The 25793-nt window shown below is 40.3% G+C and overlaps 1 protein-coding gene across 1 annotated transcript; it reads right to left on the reverse strand.

Annotated features, from left to right (window-relative positions):
* Positions 1-1123: 1123 nt before the first annotated feature.
* On the reverse strand, positions 1124-25556 carry LOC138399723 (lithostathine-1-alpha-like). Its single transcript, XM_069494341.1, has 5 exons — positions 25447-25556; positions 24710-24828; positions 2408-2545; positions 1582-1693; positions 1124-1374 (listed from the first exon to the last, which is right to left on the reverse strand). The coding sequence occupies exons 1-5, from the start codon at positions 25508-25510 to the stop codon at positions 1307-1309; spliced, it is 501 nt and encodes a 166-aa protein (XP_069350442.1). The 5' UTR covers positions 25511-25556; the 3' UTR covers positions 1124-1306.
* Between the last annotated feature and the right edge of the window lie 237 nt (positions 25557-25793).

Below are 25793 nucleotides of genomic sequence, written 5' to 3' on the forward strand. Positions count from 1 at the left end.
AAGTCTTAATAATTAAGAAATACGTTGTGTAAGGCTATAGCTGCCATAGATAGTGATTCCTCTGATGGATTTGAAAATCTTCTGGAAAAGATTCACTATCTAGACATCATTAAGAGCATTTGTAATTCATGGGAAGAGGTGAAAATATCAACATTAACAGAAGTTTGTGAGCAGTTAATTCCAACCCTCATGGATGACTTTGAGGGGTTCAAGACTTCAGTGTAGGACGGCAATGTCAATGTGGTGGAAATAAAAAGAGAACTAGAATTAGAAATGGACCCTGAAGATGTGACTGAATTGCTGCAATCTGATGATAAAACTTGAGTAGATGAGGAATTGCTTCTTACAGAGGAGCAGAGAAAGTGGTTTTTGAGATGGGATCTATGCCTGGAGAAGATGCTGTGAACATTGTTGAAACAACAATAAAGGATTTGGAAAATTATATAAACTTATTTGATAAAGCGCTTGCAGGGTTTGAGAACATTGACTCCAAAAAAAAAAAAAAATGCTAACAAACAACATTACATGCTACAGAGATATCTTTCATGAAGGAAGAATCAACTGATGCAGTAATCTTTATTGTAGTCTTATTTTAATAAATTGCCACAGACACCCCAACCATCAACAACCACCACCGTGATTGGGGCAAGACGCTCCACCAACAAAAAGATATTTTAAGGCTCAGATGATCATTTCTTCATCATTTTCTTTTAGCAATAAAGTGTTTTTAATTAAGACATGCACATTATTGTTTCAAATATAATGCTACTTCACACTTAAGGGACTACAGCATAGTATAAACATATTGTATATGCATTGCAAAACCAAAACCTTCATGTAACTTGCTTTATTACAATACTACTTTATTGTGGTGGTCTGGAGTCTAACCCACAATATCTCTGGGGCATGTATGTATGTAAGTTGTGGGTAAAATCTTTACCTTCTTAACCTTGTTGTAAGCAAAGTCAAATGTTCATAAGCCTAACTAACATGTGATATGTGGATGGAGTTTTAAAAAGTGTCCGGGCCAAAGCAAGCTGTGGAGTGTTATAATCACTCCCAAACCAATCTCCCAGAAATTAGCTGTGGAAATAGCAAACACAAACAATAAGAAAATGGAGGAAAACATGTTTATTTTCTCTGTTTTAGGGATCAAAAGAGTAGGAGGGGAAAGGTACTGAAGGTCAGTGATGTAAACTCAGCAGGGAAAACAGAGTATGGATAGAGTTGAAGTGATGGCCCAGTTTAATTTTTGAATCCAGATTAATTTCAGGAACAGTTATAGACATTGGTTTTCTAGCTGCCTCTAGTTTTTGAACTTGCAGACAAAGGAGAACTTTGCCACACAAGGCATATCCTTCCATTTCTTGAATTCTGCAGGCAAATGAGAGGAGTCAGACTGTGAGGACCAAAAGCAGTGTGGCCCCTCCTGGCTCTAGGACTCAGGACAAGAAACAAGAGGGAACACTCCTCCATTTCCTGGATGAGGATCTTGCTTTTCCTCTATCCCCATCCCCACGTCCCTCCTGAGAACTAAGTAGGAGAAGATGGCAATGAGAGGATGGGTTCTCTTCCTCTCACCTGAACTCGAAGTCAGGCTGGCACAGTAGCCAGGACTGACACCGCTTGGGGCTCCAATGTCCCAGAATTTGTAGGAGACCAGGGACCCACTGCTCCAGTGCCAGCGGTGGTTCTAGATGGGGAAGGGCCAGAATAGGGGCAGTGGTTGCTCAAAAAGAGATAGAAACACCAGGCCTGTGTGCCCACTCAGGAACAGGCCATGGCATATGGCAGGAATAAACTCTGTAATCTCCCTGAATATATCATTTCATCTGATTTTGTCTAGGCTTCTCTTTTTCTGGAATGTCCAACTCCCTCCCTGTGTTCCACCAAACAATAAGTGTTCTGAATTTGATAGAAAGACTCACAAAAGCCCATTACAGAAAATGGTTCCTGATCTTTCTTTCCTGAGACTCACAATCCTCACAATCCAGCATCACATTGGCAACACACTAGTAGTTGACATATTATTTAGTAAAGCACCAGGTTCCCAAATGCCAGCAGTAGATTCTGTTCCACTGAGTCTCCATTTCTATGTAGTCTGCAAAGGGCTCTCTCACAACACAGACAATATCAGAACAGGTCAGAGGCAGTACAGAAAGGTGGTTTGCTAGAACATGGCAAAATGAGATTATTCATGAATTCCTGAAACAATCAGGAAGTTCAGCCTTCAGCTTCTCTCTCTAATCACCTCCAGTAAACCTACCTGTCTCTGACAGTGTAGGGTCTATAGAGACATCGCTTTTATCAGAAAATGATGATAGCTGTTGCTTGAGGGGCCAGACCTTGCTTGCTCCTTTTCCTTCTCAAATATGATAATTTAGAGATAAAGAAGCTGCAGACTGACCTTTTTAGTATCATGGAGGCCAATCCAGACATTGAAGTCATCAGTGCCACTCTCCGTAATCAGTGAGGCCACAAAGGCACCCTGGGCCTGGGTGAGCACAGACACCAGGTTGCCCGAATGCATGTTCTGGCAGTAGAGCTGGTGGGGAAGAAAATGGAGCACTCAGTGGAGGAGGCAGTTTTGAGGGATATACTGGGTCCCCCCAGGGATTGTGGAAGCAAAAGGACAGCCCAGACATGTTTGATGATGCTGTCACTTACTCCCAGCATCTCTGTGCTGGAAATGTGCAGGATGAGAGCACAACATAGATTGGAAAGTTTGGGGCCGATGATGGGTTAGCGAGGTGATCAGTTTTATCTCATTGATGCCACCGAGCACACTGCGAAGTGGCAGCTGCCCCTAACTTCATGAGCCTCCCTTTTCCACACTGCTCTCCTCACATCTGCGTCGACCCACGTCTCATGGTCTTCGTTAAAGTAGTAGCAGTAGAAGCGATAGGCATTGGTGCCTTCTGGGCAGCTGATCCGAGCTTTGGGCAGCTCTGTCTGGGTCTCCTGGGCTCTCAGGGCAGGGAAAATGGTGGAAAGTGAGGTAGGAGCCTGTGATGTTCTTTTATGGTGAAAGAAGGATGGCTTAGCTCAGGGAGCAGCTGCTCACTTCTGCTCTCTTGCATGCTACCTCTTCTCTCCCCATTTCCATTGCTCAAGGCAATAACATACAACGAATAGGCTAAAGAAATGTGTCCCCATTTTCCTCCTTTTTTTGTAGAGCTCAGGCTTCTTCTGCCTTTAAAGACTCAGGCTTCTGCCTTTCTCAAGCCTGTCTTGGTTTCCCTGTACACACGGCTCTCAGTTCTCTATCCCATTAGTGAACCTTTACATTCCATCATCCCCAAACCTGCCACCACATGTAGATTTAATCAAATGAACTAACTACACCTGCAGTGGTTACTGACAAAGTATCAGTTTAAATTCTTTCTCAGACTCCCTAATGAGGTAAAGATGTATTTGAATGGTATTAGTACAGCAATAAGGATCACTGAAGGACACTAAACAATCCCTTATCTTGCCTCTGTTTTTCCTCCAGGGACCTATATACCTTGTCCTGGAGCGAAGGCTTCAGGGTTGTAGGGGGTTGGTGGAGAGATCTCACCTTAGCTCAGAGACCCGAACATCAGGCAGGAGAGGAGCATCAACCACGAGTTGGTCTGAGCCATACTGCACAGCAGTGAATCTCTTGCTTAAGGAGCAAAACAATCTCTGTAGTAGAATACAAGAAAGAGGGTTTCTGAAAGGTAGAGTGTGAAACACTTATTACCTTCCTTATGGTCCTTTTTCTCTGAATTACTTAGAGCAGGAAAGTACTCCAAGACACTCACACCCTCAAATATTTCTCTTGAGAGTTTGGGGATTCTATAGACCCAGAAAACCCAAACAGGTTTGACTCCTGATTAAGCTTCATCAATACTGGAAACTTTTGGACAGAAACCCACTCTGTATCCTCCCCAGGATTTAAGAGAAACAGCCCATGCTAGAGATGCCCTCCTCCTAGAATAACCACATACCTTTTGGCTGGGTCTGAGGTGGCTTGTCAGGCGAGGCAGTGATAGGAGCTTTATAACAGGATCTGAGAGAAGAGCCATGTCACATAAGCAAGGGGTGAATGAGGGTTTGAGGGTCTACAGGGCACTGACACAAAGAGATCCTCTTCCTGGCACATTCTAGGAGTGGTCACAGAGAAGTCCCCCTTCCTGCAAACAGCTTGGCAAACTTTCACAGTCCAAGGTGCACTTTGCCCTTGCCCAGCAGGAAACAAGTGACAGTTCCCATGTCCCCTAGCAACCCAGAAAGTATCAGAGAAAAGTAGATTTTCTTGGACTGCCTATAACTATGGAGCCTTCTGTTTTGTGTCAGGCATGAGTAGGGGTTACAGAGGAATCAGCTGAGTCCAAATGATTCAGCACAATTTGCTGGTGGCTTTAGGCGACTCCTCCATTCTTTTCAGGTTCAGGAACCTCTCAAGACTTACTGCAAAAAGCTAGGGTTAGTAGTTCCATAAATTTAAGCTAACGTGTCCAACAAGATTTGAACTAACAAAATACAGTTCTTCTCAAAGTCCAAGTAGATCGGAGCTGTAGGGTGCTGAGGCCCAAGGAAGCTCAGAGTAGCTAGATATGAAGTTAGGCTTCATTAAAAATGCCGGTTTGAAGTCAGCTATATGTTACTGTGATGTCAAAGATGGTGCGGTGATATTGTATACTTACTGGAATAATCATAGAATATCTGTTTGTAATGCAAAGAACAAAAGCCAATCAGAATACAAAATTAAGAAGAAAAATATAACCTAAATATTCACAGAAAGAGAAATGGGGTATATTAATTGGGATAAATGGATAAACAAAGTGTAATGAAATACTAAACAGAAGTCAAATAAGCTAGATTTGTAAATTTCAATATGGACTGGTATCAAAAACATAATGTTGAATACAAAAACATCAACTGCAGAAAATTGGAAGTATTTCATAAAATTTATATATGTTGTTAAAAGACACAGATTAATGCAATATATTGTTTATTTATCAAATCCCATATAGTTTAAAAACTACCTGACATGTCAGAATATACATTAAAATTTATCATGGTATTTTCCCCAGATAATTTACAAATTCTTTTTCTTTATAAAATCTAACAATTTTAAACAAAGATGACAACTGTTAACATTGTTTATTCTGTCTAAAAATCATATGTGTTTTTTTAAATTAATCTATTTCTGCACTTACTAAAAATAGTTCTGCTTTTTAAAATATTATAACCAGAGCATGATTTCTTTTTTTTTTTCCCCCTATAAATAAGAGATTCAGTTATATTCTTCAGTTACCAAAGGATTCAGTATGGAGGAGGTATCGTGACAGGTTTATTTGACAAAAATTGAATAAGCAATTAATTTTTATAATTTTAAAGCAAAAATTACTTTATGGAATAATATTTTTTAAAATATGAGAGTTTTTCTTTATTTTAACAAAGCTTCAAACAAGCAATGTCTTTCCAGGCACAAAAAAAATCAAATACTTTAAGATACATAATAAAGCACATTGTAGCTAGCATGCCATGAAAGAGAGAGACATTCAGAACATGTACCAATTGACACAGTTCTCTCATAAAAATCTTTACTGTTCTCAATGGCTGTATACCCATGGGGAAGTTACTTTTATTGCTTACATATATGACTGGCTAAATTCCACATGCAAGGTAATAAAATGTAGAACTTATATCGTCAGCAGCTTTGGTTCCAAACAGATGCATTTTTAGGGAAGCCATAATTTCTACACCATTAAGACTTATCATCACATTTTCCTCAGTATCCTCAAGGTCCTCTGACCAAGTTTTACAAGGTTCCCAGAAACTCATTTTAGGCCTTCTGTATCATATTCTCTCTGGACTTGTTCTCCTAGATGGAAATCAGTACTCTGGACATCTAGTGTTAATGTGTCCTCAAGTGGGGCAATTTATTGACAATTCTCCAATAAGGTTAGGAAGTTTCAAGTCTATAGCTGATGTTTGGTGATGTTTGCCATTTTCTGACTTACAAATAAGTAACAGAAATTTTGGATATTTTATAGAGAGATAACCTCCCTCCTGTTTAAATCCTATGCAGGCATGTCAATAACTACCAGTCTGCAAACATTAGACTGGATTGAAAGGAGCTGAAGTACAAGATACACCAAGGACTTTCCATGGTCTGTTTGTGCTCAAATGCAGACCATGGAAGACATGAGGAAACCTATTTATAACTTATCCTCTTCTGCTTTACAGGAAAGCTCTAGTTTATTTAACAAAACTTTTATCATATGCTCTATACACTAGGCACTATTTCAAGTGCTTTGCAAATAAGAGCCCACTTAATCCTCATGACATCCTTCTAATATAGGTGCTACTTGCAACTGTATTTAACAGAGGAAGAAACTAAAGGTAAGATAAGGGCTAAGTAACTTACCCAAGATCAAACAGCTACCAAATACTTGAGCTAGATTCAAACATAAGCGGTTGTGCTTCAGGGATATTTTGTTTTCTCAACTTTCATTCTGAATTCACTCTATTTAGTTATCTCTGCATTGAACTCATCCAGCTCTGTGAAGCCTGACTGAATTTAATAAGTACCCATAGAGTCATCACAGCCTTGGCCAAATGTACCACAAGAAAAGCATAAAAAAAGAATAAATGGAAAAGGAGGAAGATGGCGGAATGGTGGTGACCTCCTGGATTCGTGCTCCCGGAGTGGAAGGCATGGGTCTCGGACTGCCACAACGCTAGAGGTTCACTCCCCCACAAGAACGGCGGCGTGAACCCACGGAGAATCAGCGTGGGACAGAGAGAGAACGAGAAAGGACTGAGGTGATCGGGAAATACAGCGCGAAAAACTAGAGAGTGCGGAGGGTCATCAGAGAAGGGAGCGCGGGATGGTTGTACGCACCCCACCAGAGAGTGGGGTGGGTTCAGCCCCACAGGAAAGCATCTTGTTCCCCCTCTGACCTCCACACCCACTCAATTGGGGATTTGCCCAAAGTCGGCGCAGAATTGCCGCGGGAGACGTGAGCTCTGCAGAGGAGACTTTGGCGGGAGGCTTTTTGGACCCTAGAACGCTGTGCGCTGTGCGCGGCTGAGGCGCCTAGCAACTGTCTCCTATACGCGGGCGGCGGGGCTGCCTCCCTCCCGGCTCGAGCAGACGCCGATCTGTCTCGTTTAGGCGGGGCTGGGTTCTCCCGGTCTCGGCTCCTCTGGCCTCTGCCGGTCGCTGAGCGTTCAACCCCAGTGACAGTGCTGCAGACGGGCGGTCGCCATTGTTGGGTTTTGCACCCTAAACCCGGTGAAGTGATTGGGTACCGGGCGGCTCCCTTCCCTAGTCCACGGACCGACTAGGAGCTAAGCCTTTGTGTGAACACTGAGTGGTTCCCCAGTCACGAGAGAGTCGAGCGTGGACCTTGCGGACATTGGGGCGGGGAGGACCATCGCCCACAGGAACTGCAGCGGCTGGGGCGCTGGGCGAACGAGGGCGCCGCTCCCCTCCCCCTATCCACTGTCTTTCTCGCAGAGAGAGACGGAAACCACCTCGGGAGAGGAAGAGGAGCAGCCCCCCCAGCGGAGGTAGCAAAACCCTGAACAACACGCGAAGGGCTCCCCCTAGCGACAGAGGAGGCAGCTTACCTGGCGCTCACGGCCTGCCCCTTTCCAGACTAAAGCTGAAAGAAGGAATCTTAAGGATTCATCCAGATGGGAAGGGCTCAGCGAAAGAACTCTGGAAGTATAAAGAATCAAGCTGAAACTTCACCCTCAAAGAGGATTACTAGTTCACCACCAATTAACACAAACCAGATTCCAAATAGCAACATGTCACAGGAAGAATTTCAAACATGGATCATAAACACGCTGAACAGCATGCAAGTAAAAATGGATAATCAACATAAAGAAACCACAAAAAAGATCCAGGACTTGGAAGAAAAATTCACCAAAGAAATTGAAATACTGAAGAAAAATCAAACTGAACTCCTGGAAATGAAGAATTTATTCAAGGAGCTACAAAACACAGTGGAAAGTCTCAAGAGCAGGGTAGATCAAACAGAAGAAAGAATCTCAGAGATCGAAGACAACACTTTCCAATTAAATAAGTCAGTTACAGAGCTGAAACAAACAAACATGAGAGTTAACCACAGTCTACAAGAAATGTGGGATTATGTGAAGAAGCCTAACGTCAGAGTTATCGGCATTCCTGAGGGTGAAGAAGACAATAAGCAAGGGTTGAATAAACTATTTGAAGATATAATTGAGGAAAATTTCCCAGGCCTAGCCAAATCTCTAGATATACAGGTTCAAGAAGCTCAAAGAACCCCTGGGAGATTCATACCAAATAGGAAGACACCACGTCATGTAGTCATTAGACTGACCAAAATATCCACTAAAGAGGCCCTTCTTCGAGCTGTAAGGAGAAAGAATCAAGTAACATACAAAGGAAAGTCCATCCGAATCACGCCAGATTTCTCAACTGAAACCTTACAAGCAAGAAGAGATTGGGGCCCCATTCTCACTCTTCTGAAACAGAATAATGCCCAGCCTAGAATCCTGTATCCAGCTAAGCTCAGTTTTATATATGAAGGTGAAATTAAGACATTCTCAGATAAACAAAAACTTAGGGAATTCACCAAGACAAGACCAGCTCTCCAAGAAGTACTCAAAACAGAGTTACACGTGGTCCAGCACAAGAAGGACCCTCGAATGTAACACTAATCAAGAGATAAATATAAAAACCCAGTTATCATAATGGCTCAAGAGAGAAAACAGATCAATGAAATTCAACCCAACTTGAGGAAAAGCAATCTGTCTCACCTATCAGTTCTCTCATTAAATGTGAATGGATTGAATTCCCCACTCAAGAGACATAGACTGGCCCAATGGATAAAAAAATATAAGCCAAGTATCTTCTGTCTTCAGGAAACTCATCTAACCTGCAAGGATGCATTTAGGCTGAAGATAAAAGGATGGAAATCAATATTCCAAGCAAATGGAACCCAAAAGAAAGCTGGCGTGGCGGTTCTAATCTCCGATAACGTAGTTTTCAAATCAACAAAAGTAAAGAAAGACAAAGATGGTTACTATATACTGGTGAAGGGTACAATTCAACAAGAAGACATAACTATACTTAATATATATGCACCCAATCTAGGTGCACCCAGATTCATAAAGCAAACCCTACTTGATCTCAACCAAATGATAGATAACAACACGTTAGTAGCCGGAGATTTTAACACGCCACTGACAGTTCAGGACAGATCTTCCAAACAAAAAATAAACAAAGAAATAGTGGACTTAAATACAACGCTCGATCAAATGGGCCTGACTGATATCTACAGGACATTCTACCCAAAAACCACTGAATATACTTTCTTCTCATCAGCTCATGGGACATTCTCCAAGATTGACCATATCTTAGGTCATAAAGCATGCCTTAAAAAATTTAAAAATATAGAAATTATACCATGCATCTTCTCAGATCACAGTGGAATAAAAGTAACAATGAACCCTAACAGAAATCCTCACTTCTACTCAAAGTCATGGAAGCTAAATAACCTTCTCCTGAACAATCATTTTATAAATGAAGAAATCAAGTCGGAAATCAAAAGATTTTTTGAATTAAATGACAAAGGAGATACAACCTATCAAAATCTGTGGGACACAGCTAAAGCAGTCTTGAGAGGAAAATTTATTTCCATAAATGCTTATACCAAAAAGACAGAAAACTTACAATTAGACAATCTAATGAATAGACTCAAAGTGCTGGAGAAGGAAGAACAGACCGATCCCAAACCCAGCAGAAGGAGAGAAATTATTAAGATTAAATCAGAACTAAATGAAAATGACAACAATCAAACCATAAGGGAGATTAATAAAACCAAAAGTTGGTTCTTTGAAAAAATAAACAAAATTGACACACCTCTGGCTAGACTAACCAAGAACAGAAAAGAAAAATCTCTTATAACCTCCATCAGGAACACAAAAGGAGTAATCACGACTGATGCCACAGAGATACAGGATACCATATATGAATTCTACAAAAATCTTTATGCACACAAATTAGCAAACCTGGAGGAAATGGACAAATTCCTAGAAACACACAGCCTTCCCAGGCTCAACCAGGAAGAAGTAGAATTCCTAAATAGACCGATATCTAGATCTGAAATCGAAACAGCAATAAAAAACCTTCCCAAAAAGAAAAGCCCTGGACCAGATGGGTTCACACCTGAATTCTACCATACCTACAAAGAAGAACTGGTGCCCATCCTACATAAACTATTCTCCAATATAGAGAAGGATGGGATTCTCCCCAACACTTTTTACCAAGCCAACATAACCCTAATACCAAAACCAGGAAAGGATGCAACTAAAACAGAGAACTATAGACCAATTTCTCTTATGAATATAGATGCAAAAATCCTCAATAAAATTCTAGCAAATCGAATCCAAGTGCTTATCAAAAAAATAATCCATCACGACCAAGTGGGCTTCATCCCAGAGATGCAGGGATGGTTTAACATACGCAAATCTATAAATGTAATTCATCACATAAATAGAAGCAAAAATAAAGATCATATGATACTCTCAATAGATGCAGAAAAAGCATTCGACAAAATTCAACACCCTTTTATGATAAGAACACTCAAAAAAATAGGCATAGACGGGGCCTATCTAAAAATGATACAAGCCACATATGACAAACCCACAGCCAACATCATACTGAATGGGGAAAAACTGAAAGCATTCCCACTTCGAACTGGAACCAGACAAGGCTGCCCACTGTCCCCATTACTTTTCAACATAGTATTGGAAGTCCTTGCAAGAGCTATCAGGCAAGAGAGCAGAATCAAGGGAGTCCAAATAGGGACAGAAGAGATCAAACTCTCACTCTTTGCTGATGATATGATGTTATATCTAGAAAACCCCAAGATTTCAACCAAGAGACTCCTGAAATTGATTAATGAATTCAGCAAAGTCTCAGGATACAAAATCAATACACACAAATCAGAGGCATTCATATACGCCAATAACAGTCAAACGGAGAACCAAATTAAGGACTCAATACCCTTCAAAATAGCAACAAAGAAAATAAAATATCTAGGAATATATCTAACTAAGGAAGTAAAGGACCTCTATAGGGAGAACTATGAAACTCTGAGGAAGGAAATCGCAGAACATGTAAATAGGTGGAAAACCATACCATGCTCATGGATCGGTAGAATCAACATTGTTAAAATGTCTATACTGCCCAAAGTTATCTACAGATTCAATGCAATCCCTATTAAATTACCAACATCTTTTTTCACAGACATAGAAAAAATAATTATACGCTTTGTATGGAATCAGAGAAGACCCCGTTTAGCAAAAGCAATATTAAACAACAAAAACAAAATGGGAGGTATTAATTTGCCAGACTTCAAACTTTACTACAAGGCTGTGGTTCTAAAAACAGCCTGGTACTGGCACAAGTGCCGAGACACAGACCAGTGGAACAGAACAGAAAATCCAAATATAAAACCATCCTCATATAGCCATCTAATCTTTGACAAAGCAGAAAAAAACATACTCTGGGGAAAAGATTCCTTATTTAATAAATGGTGCTGGGAAAACTGGATATCCACATGTAGAAGACTAAAACAGGACACACAGCTCTCACCCCTCACAAAAATCAAATCACGGTGGTTAACAGACTTAAACCTTAGGTCAGAAACTGTTAGAATTCTAGAAGAAAACGTAGGTAAGACTCTTACAGACATTGGCCTAGGCAAAGAATTTATGAGGAAGACCCCTAAGGCAATCACAGCAGCAACAAAAATAAATAAATGGGACCTGATCAAATTAAAAAGCTTCTGCACAGCCAAAGAAACAGTCACAAGAGTAAATAGACAACCTACAGAATGGGAAAAAATTTTCGCATACTACACATCAGATAAAGGACTGATAACAAGAATCTATTTAGAACTCAGGAAAATCAGTAAGAAAAAATCGAACAACCCTATCAAAAAGTGGGCAAAGGACATGAATAGAAATTTTTCAAAAGAAGATATAAAAATGGCTAACAAACATATGAAAAAGTGTTCAACATCTCTAATCATCAGGGAAATGCAAATCAAAACCACAATGAGATATCACTTAACTCCAGTGAGAACGGCCTTTATCAAAAAGTCCCAAAACTATACATGTTGGCGTGGGTGTGGAGAGACAGGTACTCTCATACACTGCTGGTGGGACTGTAAACTAGAGCAGCCCCTGTGGAAAGCAATGTGGAGATACCTTAAACAGATTCAAGTAGACCTACCATTCGATCCAGCAATCCCATTACTGGGCATCTACCCAGAAGAACAAAAGTCATTCTATAAAAAAGACACCTGCACCCGAATGTTTATAGCAGCACAATTCACAATCGCAAAGATATGGAAACAACCCAAATGCCCATCGATTCATGAATGGATTAGCAAAATGTGGTATATGTATACCATGGAATATTACTCAGCTATTAGAAATGATGGCGATATGGCATCTCTTTGGTTCTCCTGGAGTGAGCTGGAACCCATTCTATTAAGTGAAGTATCCCAAGAATGGAAAAATAAGCACCACAAGTACTCACCAGCAAACTGGTTTCCCTGAGAGCACATTTGGGATTCACACCAATTGGGTATTGGACAGAGGTCGGGGCTGGGTGGAAGGGATGGGTGTATACCTACTTGATGAGTGCGATGCGCACTGCCTGGGGAATGGACACGTTTGAAGTTCTCTCTGGGGGGGATGGGGTGGGGGGAGGGGAGGAGTGCACACCTACATGATGAGAGTGATGTGCACTGTCTAGGAAATGGACACAACTAAAGCTCAGACTCGGGGGGATGGGGAGGCATGGGCAATGTATATAGCCTGATCTTTTGTACCCCCTTGATGAGCTGAAAAACAAACAAAAAATAAAAAAAAAAAAAAATAATAATAATTTAAAAAGAAGGAAAAAAAAAAAAAAAAAAGAATAAATGTAAGTCACCAGTACCCAATCCCTAACCCACCAATACAGTTTGTCTCTTACATACATCAGTACCCCAAACGTGTGTGTGCATTTGGGGCAGGGGGAGGTGTTCTCTACCACCTTAGCCCAGGTATGAACAATCCCCACTAAAGGTCACAAACAACTGAGGTCAGATAATTTGAAGTTTTGATGAAATCTTAGAAGGAGAGGATGCAAGTCAGGACACCCACCTCTTCCTTCTTCATGTGTCAGCACTTGTCCCTGGAAATTAAGGACATGAAACATTAAAGAAAGTACCAGACACGGAAAGGGAAACACCACATGTTCTCATTCATATGTGGAAGATAAAAGAGTTGATATTATAGAGGTGGAGATGAAAATAGTTGTTTACTAGAGGACAAAAATTGTGGGGGTAGTGAGGGAAAGCCAAAGGGATACAAAAGTACAGCTAGATAGGAGGAATAACTTCCAGTGCTCTAGAGCACTATAAGGAGACTAGAATTTACAATTTATTGTATATTTTCAAATAGCTATGTGAGCAGGTTTGAATATTCCCAACAAATGAAATGATAAATGTGTGAGGGGCTGGATATGCAAATTACCGTGCTAATTACACATTGCATACATGTATTGAAATATCACACTAAACCTCATAAGTATGTACAATTACTATGTGTGAATTAAAAAAAAAATGAAAGCAAGAAAAGAAAATAAAAAAGAAACAAAACAGCTATTATAAAAAGCCATCTGTGACCTCTCACTTCTATAAATCTCACATCCTTGAACAGTCAGAAACACATGCTCTATCAAGCCACCAGTTATTTAAGTAATTTGAGAATGGAATATCAGAAAAGTTGTATATTCTTCAAATGCAGAAACGGAGCTATTTTCCTCTAGATCCCTCCTCTATAAACAAAGCCTGGTATTTGAATTCCAAGCAGAGGGCAAGACTAGAAGTTTGAGGCTCTATGAAGGGCACTGACACACACAAAAAAATTCAGCTTCAGGAGGAGCCCCTTCCTGCTACACCTAGGAGAGGTCACACATGAGGTCCCTTCCCACAAACAGGCTGGCAAACCATCCAAGTCCAAGGTGGGCTTTGCCTTTCCCCAGCAGCAACCAGATGCCCAGTTCCCATGGCCCTGAGCAGCCCAGGGAGGGGCAGGGCCCTTCCAGGAATGGTGAGGGGGGGTGTGTGTGGGGGGACCCCGGGAGGAAGAACAGAGAGGGTGTGAGGCTGGATCAGGACAATCTGTGGGACTCAGGGACAAGGGAGGCAGCAGGACAGCTTGGAGCAACCAGCTAGGGGTTGGGGAGAAAGGGAGAAACTGATGCTCTAGGCCACCAACATCATTCACCAGGGAGCCTCCTCTCCTGGCCATGCACACCCTGAGAGGACCGTGTGGAGAGAGAAGTTCCCATGGAAGGAGCTGAAGGATCTGGGGACGCCACCTTACACCTCACTGCCTCAAGTTATTAATAATAATAAATCAACTCTAATGCCACCTCAGAACTGTTGCCAGATACAGTGAGGAGGAAGTGGAGGAGGGGAATGATGATGATGGTGATTCACAAACTCTTAAAATTGCTGAGTTTCTGCTAAGCACATTATGGCAACAATTAAAGCTTAAACTGTAGTTCTCTATGTACTTGTACAATACCTTCACATACACTCTTTCCTCATCTAGAATATTTCTGTTATGTTATCCCATTAGAGCAAACATTTATATTGTGATTTTCTTGTTCTGTGTTATAATTTTAGGTATGTTAATTATGTTAACTCCTCTTTAATCTCCCTACATAGAAGGTAGATACCTTAGACAGGAAACTGCAGGCACAGAGAGGTGAAGTGACTTGTCCAATGTCACATAGTAATCCCACTAAGTGGCACAGCCAGAATTTGGGTCTACTGAATCTGCCCCCCAGGGTCTGTCATCTCTACCTGTCTGCTCTATTACCGCCCCCCCCGCCCCCTGCCCCCCGCCCCCCGCCCCAGTAAATTTATAAAATTCTGACAGATCTGGAAGGAATTGAAAGTTATAAGTAGATGAGATCACATATTGTTCAACTCTCCCTCTCTTGACAAGACAGGTACTCAGAGAATTTAAGTGACTGAACCTTTATCCACAGGTGGTGAGAAAAAAAAAAAAAACCACAAACAAAACAAAACTATAACTCAAATCTACTTTCCAATCTGATTTTCTTTCCACAAGCTGGTTCTCTCCTTTTTCTGTAGCTTCCAGAGCAGAGAGATTTTCTGCTCTGTGGTTATTTTGTGAAATGTTCTCATCCAAAACCTATTTTCCATACAAAAATTCTATAATCATTGCCATATCCTCCTCTGGGTCTCTACAGTCTCACATTTCCTAGTCACCATCCACTTCCTCCGTTTTTACATTTCAAAGCCAAACAAAGTCAAACTCAGTCTAATGAAACAGAATGTCTGTACTTCCTAGTCTCCTGGCCAGTTAATTAATCAGCTTAGGTTGCTGGTGAGGTTTGATTTCTTCCTTTGAGACTTCCTTGGAGAAATCAGTTGGATAAGAACTATTGTCGGATGTCTGTTATTACCTTATGGGATGGAGAGCCAAATTTGATTTGGAGAAATATCTAACCATTTTGAGCTTCAAGATCTGAGTGAGTTACCTGTTGTAGGCCTACGGGTTCCCCAAAACCTAAACATGAAAATCTAAGTGAAGAGCCAAGTTCACAGCCAGCACCTGTGGAATGATGTTGGCATTTTAAAACACACATTGCAGCCACAGGACTGGCAGAAATGTGAACTGCTTGCTGATGTGAGACTGGGGAACAGAGATGGAGTTAGCTCAGATTGGATTCTCCTTCATATCAAAATATCCCTTCCTCTGAAAAAGAAAGGATGTCTGCAAGGCATGGTAAATCCTCAAATCTAAACTGAACCCCTAATGTGCATTTCCCTATGTAATGAGGGAAAGGGGAACGCAGGTAGTCAAATTACCATTAAGCCCATACCATTATGCTAATTGGGGAGATGATTATTAACCAGGGCCCAGATGAATCAAGATGGTAGAAGAATCAGGGAAAGCTATAATCTTGTCCCCTTCAAAACTTATATTGACTTTTAATTGACATTGTAATACTATTAAGAGGTGGGATCTTTAAGAGTGATTGGGCCATGAGGGCTTTTCTCTCATGGATGGGATTAATGCCATTATAAAATGGCTAGTTTTGTCCTCTTTGTCTTTTTGTTCTTCTTCTTCTTGCAACAAGAAGGCCCTAGTGAGATGCCAGTGCCTTGATCTTGGACTTCCCAGCCTCCAGCATTGTTTAGAAAATAAATTTATGTTCAGTATAAATTATTTATTCTGAGGCATTCTTTTCTAGCAAATAAAAATAAATTAAGACTTTTTTTTTTTATCAGAGTGGGGTTGTTACTATAAAAAATACCTGAAACTGTGGATCAGCTTTGGAACTGAGTAATGGGCAGAATCTGGAAGGGTTTGGGGGAGCTGTCTAGAAACAGCCAAGAGTTCCATAAATGAAGCATTAAAGACTATTTGAGGGTTCAGCAGGAGAAGAGAGCTACAGACAAAACATAAATCATCTTAGAGATTACTTAAGTGGCTGTAAACAGAATGTTGTTAGCAACATGGACAACAGAAGTGATTCTGATAAGATGTCAGAACAAAGTGAGGAACTGGTGTTGGACAATGGAACAAAGGCTATTCATGTTACAAGGTGGCAAATAACTTGGCTGAATTGTGTTCATGTCCCAGTGTTTGTGAAAGGCAGTGTTTAAGGACCATGAACTAGGATATTTGGTGGAAGAAATATCTAAGTAGAAAAATATTGAGTTGTTACATGGCTTCTTTTAACTGCTTATAGCAAAATTTAAGAAGAAAGAAATAACTTAAGGATGGAATATATGTAGAAAGAGAAACAGAATGTAAATATTTGGATAATTCTCAGTGGGGCTGTGTTTTAAAAAAGAAAAGGTAAGTTCAGAAAAATCAAGGGTATGGTCAAACAACCCTTTGATAAGGAGATCAACAGGGATAGAAGGAAGCCAGTTGCTATTCATCAAGGAGAGATGAGCATGAAGGCATTTTAGAGATTATTGGTGCTGCCCCTCCCATCACAGGCCCAGAATGCCAATGCCTGGGGAACAGAATTATGTCAAAAGAGGGGCCTTGGGAGCCCTGGGGATCTTGATGCTCATTTCTGAAGGCTGTCTCAAGACTTTGATGCCTGCATTCTTGCACAGCACTGTTTAGCCACTATAGAAGTGGCTCAGATGAGCTCATATGTGGCCACCACTCTAGAGGATATAAGCCATAAGTCTTGCCAGTGTTCACAGGGTGCTAATTCTGCAGGCTTCTAGAGTGTAGGAGCTGTGGGAGTATGACTTCCTCCAACTATATTTCAAAGGATGCCTCAGAGTGTCTCAGGGCTCAAAAAGAGAATTGACACAAGGGCAGGGTAACCATGGAGACAATTCACTAGGACTAGGGCAGTTCCAAGCAGAACTTTGAGAGCTGGATTGCCCCAAGACCACAGAGCTGTAGAGCCACTAGTGTGAAAGCCCAGCTGCAGAGGGCTGCAGATGGGAGACTCCAACCTATGAGAGCTGCTGCATGGGTTGAGCCCTGCAAAAGCCATGGGGGACCAAACTCCACCCCAGTATGTATGGTAGATGGGACTGGAGCCAAAGAAGATTATTCTCAAGCCTCATGATTTAATGTTGTTTTCCTTGTTGGGATTTAGTCTTATTTGGGACTTGCTTTTCTGTTTTTGGAATGGGAATGTCTATCCTATGCCTGTAACACAACTGTATTTTGGAAACACATAATTTGTTTGATTTGACAGGTTCACAACTGCGGAGGAATTAATTCAGAATAAGTAATATCCTGAGTCTCATTCATGTTTGATTTTGATGGTATTTAGATGAGACACTGGACCTTAGACTTTAAAAATGACACTAGAATGAATTAAAACCTTTGGGGATATGAAATGAAATAAAAGTATTCTGTATGTGAGAAGTACATGAGTTTTGGGGAGGTAGACTACCATGGTTTGAATGATTTTCCCCTCCGAATTTCATGTTGAAATATAATTGCCATTGCAACGGTATTAAGAGATGTGACAGTTAAGTGGTAATTAGGCCATGAGAGCTCTAAACAACTTCCTCTTCCCTGAACACAGAAACAGACATAGACACACACACACACACACACACACACACAGAGGTTTGTAGTGCCAGTGTATGTAAAAGACAAATTAACTTATAGAATAAAGATTAATGTCTTAAATTTATTCCCTTGTGAAGTTCTTGTGGGGCCTCTGTCCATGGTCTTGACCAATGGGTGGTGTATATTAAAATATGTGAGACCTCAGAGAACTGGATAGGTTCAATGTATTAAACAGAAGAAATTCAGCAAGTATTGTTGGGCTAAGGAAATGATCCTAAGCAAAACTACTGTGTTTCAATCTAGTTCCAACACATAGTAGCTGTTTGATCTTGGGAAAGTTACCTTAGACATTCTCTTACCTTCAGTTTCATCAAATGTTAAATGTGATTTCTATTAGTATATATGTATATATATATATATATATATATACTAATACATATTATCAAATTGCTATGGGGATTAAATGGGTTCCTATTTGCTAAGCATTTAGAATTGTGCCTAGCAGATAGGGCATGTGATAAAAGTTTGTGCAAAATGAACTACAGCTTTCTGCTACAGCAGGAGAGACTAAGTTGTAAGTGGGTTTCCTCACTTTTGCAGAGCACGAGCAGACCACGGCAAGTCCTCAGTACACTTGAACTTCTTCAGCTCCTTTCTTCTCTAGTCTAACGTTTGAAGACTGGCTGTTGTTTGCATGCTTGCCAAAGATTTAAATAAAAGAAATTATGTTTCTATAATAAGTCTAAAATCTCTATTACTAACACGAGGATGCAAAGCAGGGAATAGCTACTGGAAGATGGTCAATGGCACCAAACAGCAGCCATAGCCTTGAAACTTCCTACTTGGAGGCTTGTCAATCAATTGCCCCACTTTGGGGCATATTAACACTATGTGTCCAAGATACTGCTTCCCATCTATCAGAAGACTGGATAAGGAAACATGATGAGAAAATGATTATGGTGGGAATATGATGAGAAATGAGCTTCTTGGAACCTTGTAAAACTAGGTCTTAGGAGAGGACTTGAGGATCCTGAGAACAATGAGATAAGTCTTCAAGAGATGGGAAATATGGCTTCTGTGAAAAATGTATCACTTTGGAATCAAAGTGACTGTCAGTAAATGTTATCAGTTTTATTACCTAGCATGTGGAATTTAGTAAGCCATATATGTAAGCAATAATGATAACTATCTCAGTTGGTATACAGATATTGGAGGCAATAAAGATTTTTATGAGAGAACTATATAAACTATTTGTTTTAAATCTTTCTCTCTTTTATGTTGTGCTAGCTACAATGTATTCTATTGTTTATTTTTAAGTATTTGATTTTCTTTTCCTGAAAAGTTAGTCTTTGTTTGAAGTCTTCTTGAAGTATAGAAGAACTCTCACGTTTTAAAAAGATTCTTCTACAATGTATTTCTTGGTTATAATTTTATAATAATTATTTTTTTTCATTTTTTAAAAGATAAACTTACCCTGATACCAAATATTCTGAAGTCCTCCCTGCTGCATCCTTTGGTAAGTTTGAAGAGTATGACTCACTCTCTTATTTATAGGGGAAAAAAAGGCATCTTTAATAGGTTTAAGCTTTCTAAGAAAGCTTATCTACTTTTTAGTAAATGTAGATATGAATTAGATTAATTTAACAAACACATATAAAACTTCCAGTCAGAATAAATAATGTTAACCTTTGTCATCTTTGTTTAAAATTATTAATTTTATAAAAAAATTATTATAAATTCTCCAGGCAAACACTTTGGTAAATTTTTCTGCATATTCTGTATATATGTGATGATGCAGCAAAAAGTCCCTTTCCAGAATCTGGCAACTTGATCTTGCACTTTCTCTCAAGAAATGGGAGAAAATAAATTTGCATTTATTAAAATTTACTAGGTCTCAGGTATTCTTTTATAGCACACAAAATGGCCATCAGGTAAATGAAAAAATGCTCACTGTCACTAATCATTGGGGAAATGCAAATAAAAATCACAATGAGATATCATCTTACTTCAGTTAGATTGGCTATTATTAAAAATAAAAGAAACAAATACTGATGAACATGTGGAGAAAAGCAAAATCTTAAACACTATTGGTAGGAATATAAAATAGTGCAGCCACTATGGAAAACAGTACAGAGATTAAAAAAAAAAAACAATAAAAATAGAACTACCATATGATCCAGCAATCCCACTAGGTGTTTATTCAAAGTAAGATAAATCCGTATACCATGGGATACCTGCACTTGCATGTTTATTGCAGCACTATTCACAATAGCAAAGATATGAATCAATTTAAGTGTCCATCAATGGACAAAGGGATAAAGAAAATGTGGTACATACACACAATGGGATGCTCTTAGGCCATAAAAAAGAATGAATTCATGTGATTTGTAGCAACATGGATGGAACTGGAAGCAATAATGTTAAAGGAAATATGACAGACACAGAAAAACAAATACCCCATGTTTTCACTCATGTGGGAGCTGAAGAAGTTGATTCATGGAGGTAAAAAGTAGAATGTCAGATGCCAAAGGCTGGGAAGGGTGTGTAGCTAAGCTCTTGGGGGGAAGAAAAGACATTGATCAATGGGTACAAACATACAGTTAGATAGAAGATACATTTTCTAAAGTTCTATAACAGAACGGGTTGACTACAGTCAGCAACAATGTGTGGTTTATATCAAAGAAGCTAGAAGAGAGGAATTGAAATGTTCCTAACACATACGAATGATAAATACTCAAGGTGATGAATACCCAAAATACCCTGGCTTGATAACTACTCATTCTGTGCATGTATCCCATAATATGTAAAATATTACATATCAATAAAAAGTAAAATAATTTAAAAAGATTGATTTGCCTAATCCAAGTAGAGATTTTTTGGCAATTTTGAATTTTGATATGAATATTAATAAAAATATGTCAGTTTCAGCAAAAGGAACACTTGAGACTCTAAAGGGGATTGTGATAAATCTATAGATCAATTTGGGGAGTAATTCCACCTTAAATATTAGGTCTCTGATCCATGAACACAAGATATCTTTCCATTTATTTAGGTCTTCTCTGATTTTATTTAACAAAATTTTGTGCTTTTTAGTGTACAAGGTTTTACTTGTTTTTTAAAATAAATTCCTAAAAAATGTATACTTTTTGATGTTGTTGCAATGACATTATTTTTCTTCATTTTAAACTGTCTGCTGCATGCATGTCGTTTCTCATAGAGAATGTTTTTTAGTGTGCTTGAGAAAAGAATGTGTATTTTGCTGGTGTTAGGTGAAGCCTTCATTCTGTAGATTTTTGTTTAGTCTAGTTGATTTAGCATATTTTCAAGAGTTCTACTTCCCTGTTGAACATCTAAGTGTTCTAATCATCACTGAAAGTGGTGTGTTGAAGTTTCCAATTCTATATCTATTTCTCCGTTCAATTATATTAGTTTTTGCTTCATATATTTTAGGGCTATTTAGTTATGTGTACATGTATGTGTATAATCATCATAATTTTTTAAAGATTAACCACTTTATCATTATAAAATGCTCCTCTTCTTCTCTAGAAACATTCTTTTTATTTTACATTCTAATGTCCAATGTTAGAACAGACACTTCAGTGTTTATATGGTTGTCATTTGTAAGATACATCCTTTTCCATCCTTTTATAGTCAAACAATTTGTGTCCCTGAATAGAAGTCATGTCTCCTGTAGATAACAGATTGTCAGATCTTGTTGTTGTTTTAATATAGACTGACAGTATGAAGTTTTTACTGGATTATTCTATCATACCACATTTAATGCTATTATTGACATTATTGGTGTATGGGCTGAATTGTGTCCCTGCAAAATTGATTCATGAAAATCCTAACACTCAGTACTTTAGAATTTGACTGTATTTGGCCATAGAGTCTTTAAAGAGGTAATTAAGTATGCTGGGACATTTTATTTATCTAATTTATCCATTATTTATTTATTCATTCAATGAGTGTCATTTGACAAATTTTGCTGGCCTCTAAGACTCCAGTCTTCCACCACCAATGCATTCAGCACTCTAGACCTGAGAATTCTCCTTAAATTATCAATTCAGTCATGGCTTTAGCTCGCATAACTGAAAATAGATGTAGCCTCCTCAGACCACAAGTCTGTGAATCCCTCCAGAGAACCAAACACTCCAGCCATCTGTGGATCAATAATATAATTATTTCTATAACTCACACTGGGTCCATGCTAACATGTGGTTGTGGGTAAAATCTGTATCTTCTTAACCTTGTCATAGGAAGGCCACAACATGTTCATAAGTCCAACAGTCATGATAGGTGGATGGAGTTTTAAAAAGTGTAAGGGCCAGGCCGGGTGCGGTGGCTCATGCCTGCAATCCTAGCACTCTGGGAGGCCGAGGCGGGAGGATCACTTGAGCTCAGGAGTTCTACACCAGCCTGAGAAAGAGTGAGACCTCATCTCTACAAAAAATAGAAAAATTAGCCTGGTGTGGTAGAGAGTGCCAGTAGTCCCAGCTACTCTGGAGGCTGAGGCAAGAAAATTGCTTGAGCCCAGGAGGATGAGTTGGCAGTGAACTATGATGATGCCACTGCACTCTACCCAGGGAACAGAGTCTTACTCTGTCTCAAAAAACAAAACAAAACAAAACAAAAAACCCAAAAAAAAACAAACAAAAAACAAAACAAAACAAAACAAAAGGCAAGCTCTTCACTTTCATTCTAAACAACCCTGCTTTGGATATGGAGATGACAGATACAGAAGAAGAGTCAGACTGACAAGACCAGAAGGAGGGTGGCCTCTCCTGGCTGTAGGACTTAGGACAAGAAACAAGAGGAAACACTTTTCCATTTCTGGGATCAAGAGCTCACCTTCCTCTATCCCCATCCCCAGGCCCGGAGCTAAGTAGAAGAGGATGGTAAACGATGGGGGTGTTCTCTGCCTCTCATCTGAGCTCGAAGTCAGGCTGGCACAGTAGCCAGGACTGACACTGCTTGGGGCTCCAACAGTCCAGGATTTGTAGGAGACGAGAGACCCACCACTCCAGTGCCAGCGGCGGTTCTAGACAGGAAGGGCCAGAACAGGGACAGAGGTCACTCAAAAAGGTAAGAAACACCTGGCCTGTGTGTACACTCAGGAAAAGGCAAAAATATATGGCAAGAATAAATTTGTCCTCCTGAATACCATATTATTTCCTCTGACTTTGCTGTAAACTTCTCTTGTCCTGGAACATCCCCCTGACACCCTATTCCACCAAAAGATGTGTTCTGAATTTGATACTGAGCACCACAAAAGGCCTTACAGAAAATGATTCTTGATTTTTCTTTCCTGAGGCCCACAACCCTGACTAACCAGCATACCATTGGCAGTGCATTATTTGTCGATATGTTATTTACAATAATACCAGGTTTTCAAATGCCAGCCATAGGTTCTTTTATACTAGTCTCCATTTCTGTATAGCCTGAAAAGGTCTCTCTTACAATACAGACAATAACAAAAGAGGTAAGAGGTAAGAGGTGGTACATAAAGGTGCTTTGATAAAAGTAGACAGAATAAATTTATCCATGGAGGAAATTCAGCCTTCAGCTTATCTCTAACCACCTACAATGAAATTTACTACTCAATACATTATAGGTTCTATGAAGAGGTTGCCTTTATATATTAAAAAATGATAAAAGCTGGTACTTGATGTGCTTACTTTGTAAGAGTGTGGGTTTCGTGCCAAAAAAGTCATTAACCTGCTATTTCGCTTCTGTAGAACTGCTTGCTAAAGACAGTGCCCCAAGTGTGGGAACGCAACACCCATGTTCTGCGTGACCAAGCCCTACACTGCCCAGATCCTGTTGCACCAGGACATGAGAGTGATGTAATGCTGCTTTTTGCCCCTGTAATCATGCTTGCTCTGCCCCACTGATTTTTCACCCACGATAAAAGCTTTCTGCTTCAAAGGCTCAAGGCTGCTCTCTGTGCCGCCGCCTTTGGCGGTGCAGAGAGTAGTTGCTGGCCAGCTAATAAAGACTCCTGATTTGGCTCAATTCAGTCTTTAGGTGGTCATTTCTCGCATCTCAGACCATAACAGACTTTTCATGTCAATCTTCCCCCTCTAACCTGATGATTAGGAGGTAAAAGAAGCTGTAAGCTAACCTTTTTGGGGTCATAGAGGCCAATTCAGACATTGAAGTCATGAGTGCTACTTTCCCTAATCAGGGAGGCCACAAAGGCGCCCTCGGCCTGGCTGAGCAGACACCAGGTTGTCCGAGTGCATGTTCTGGCAGCAGAGCTGGAGGGGAAGAAAATGGAGCACTCAACGGAGGAGGAAGTTTTGAGGGATATACTGGGTTGTCCCCAGTATATATATACAGTATATTTCACTGTAGGTTGTGTCAAAAAAAGGACAGCACAGAAATGTTCCTGATAAAGCTGTCACTTATCTGTGCTGGGAATGTGCAGGATGACAGCACAACATAGAGTGGAAAGTTTGGGGCCAATGATGGGTTAGTGAGGTGATCAGTTTTGTCTCACTGAAGCACTGAGCACACTGGGAACTGGCAGCTGCCCCTAACTTCGTGAGCCTCCGTTGCCCACACTGCTCTCCTCACTCACATCTGCATCGACCCAGGTCTCACGGTCTTCGTTAAAGTAGTAGCAGTGGGAGCAATAGGCATTGGTGCCTTCTGGGCAGCTGATCCGGGCTTTGGGCAGCTCTGTCTGGGTCTCCTGGCCTGAGAAAGGAGAGACAAAGGAGACTCTTAGGGCAGGGAAAGTGGGGGTAGGAACTTCTGAATTTCATTTACAGAAACATAAGGATACAGGATGTCACAGAGTAACAGATCACTTTTGCTGTCTTGTATCCTATCTATTTTCTCTCTTTGTTTCCTTTGCTCAAGGCAAGATCACACAAGGAACAGACAGAAGAAAAGTCTCCCCCCATTTTCCCCCTTCATTTCTGGGGCTCAGGCATCTTCTGCCTTTAAGGAACAGTCTTCTGCCTTTCTCAAGCCTGTCTTGGTTTCCTTGCACACACTCTCTCAATTCTCTACCCATTTAGTTATTCTCTTTACAAAAACATCCCCAAACATGCCATCATAGACGGATTTGATCAGATCAACTAATGCCAACTCCTGTGGTCACTAATAAAGGTTCATTTTAAATTCCATCTCAAACTCCCTAATGAGGTGAGGTTGTATTTGAATGAGATGAGAACAGCAAGAAAGATCACTGAACAACACAAAATGATGCTTGAAGTTGATTCTGCCTCTTTTTAAGTGGAAGGAGACTCATGGGAATGGAGGGAAGGCTTCAGGGCTGGAGGTGGGTGGTTGGTGGGGAGAAGATCTCACCTTGGCTCAGAGACAGGAACGTCAGGCAGGAGAGGAGGATCAAGCATGAGCTGGTCTGAGCCATGCTGAGCAGCAGTGAATTTCGTGCTTAAAGAGCAAATCAGCAATCTCTGCAGGAGAACACAGGGAAGAGGGTGCTGCGAGGTAGAGGGCAAGGCACTTATTACCTTCCTTACAGCCTCCACTCTGAATTCCTGAGAGCGGGAAGGCCCTTTGAGAAACACACATGCCAAAATATTTCCCTAGTGGTTTGGGGATTATACAGACTAAGTAACCCCAAATCAGCTGTGGTCCTGCATAAGTTTCATTACTACTGGAAACTTTTACAGAAAATCACCCTGCATCTT

This window comes from Eulemur rufifrons, chromosome 19, assembly GCF_041146395.1.
Source record: "Eulemur rufifrons isolate Redbay chromosome 19, OSU_ERuf_1, whole genome shotgun sequence".
Lineage (NCBI taxonomy): Eukaryota > Metazoa > Chordata > Mammalia > Primates > Lemuridae > Eulemur > Eulemur rufifrons.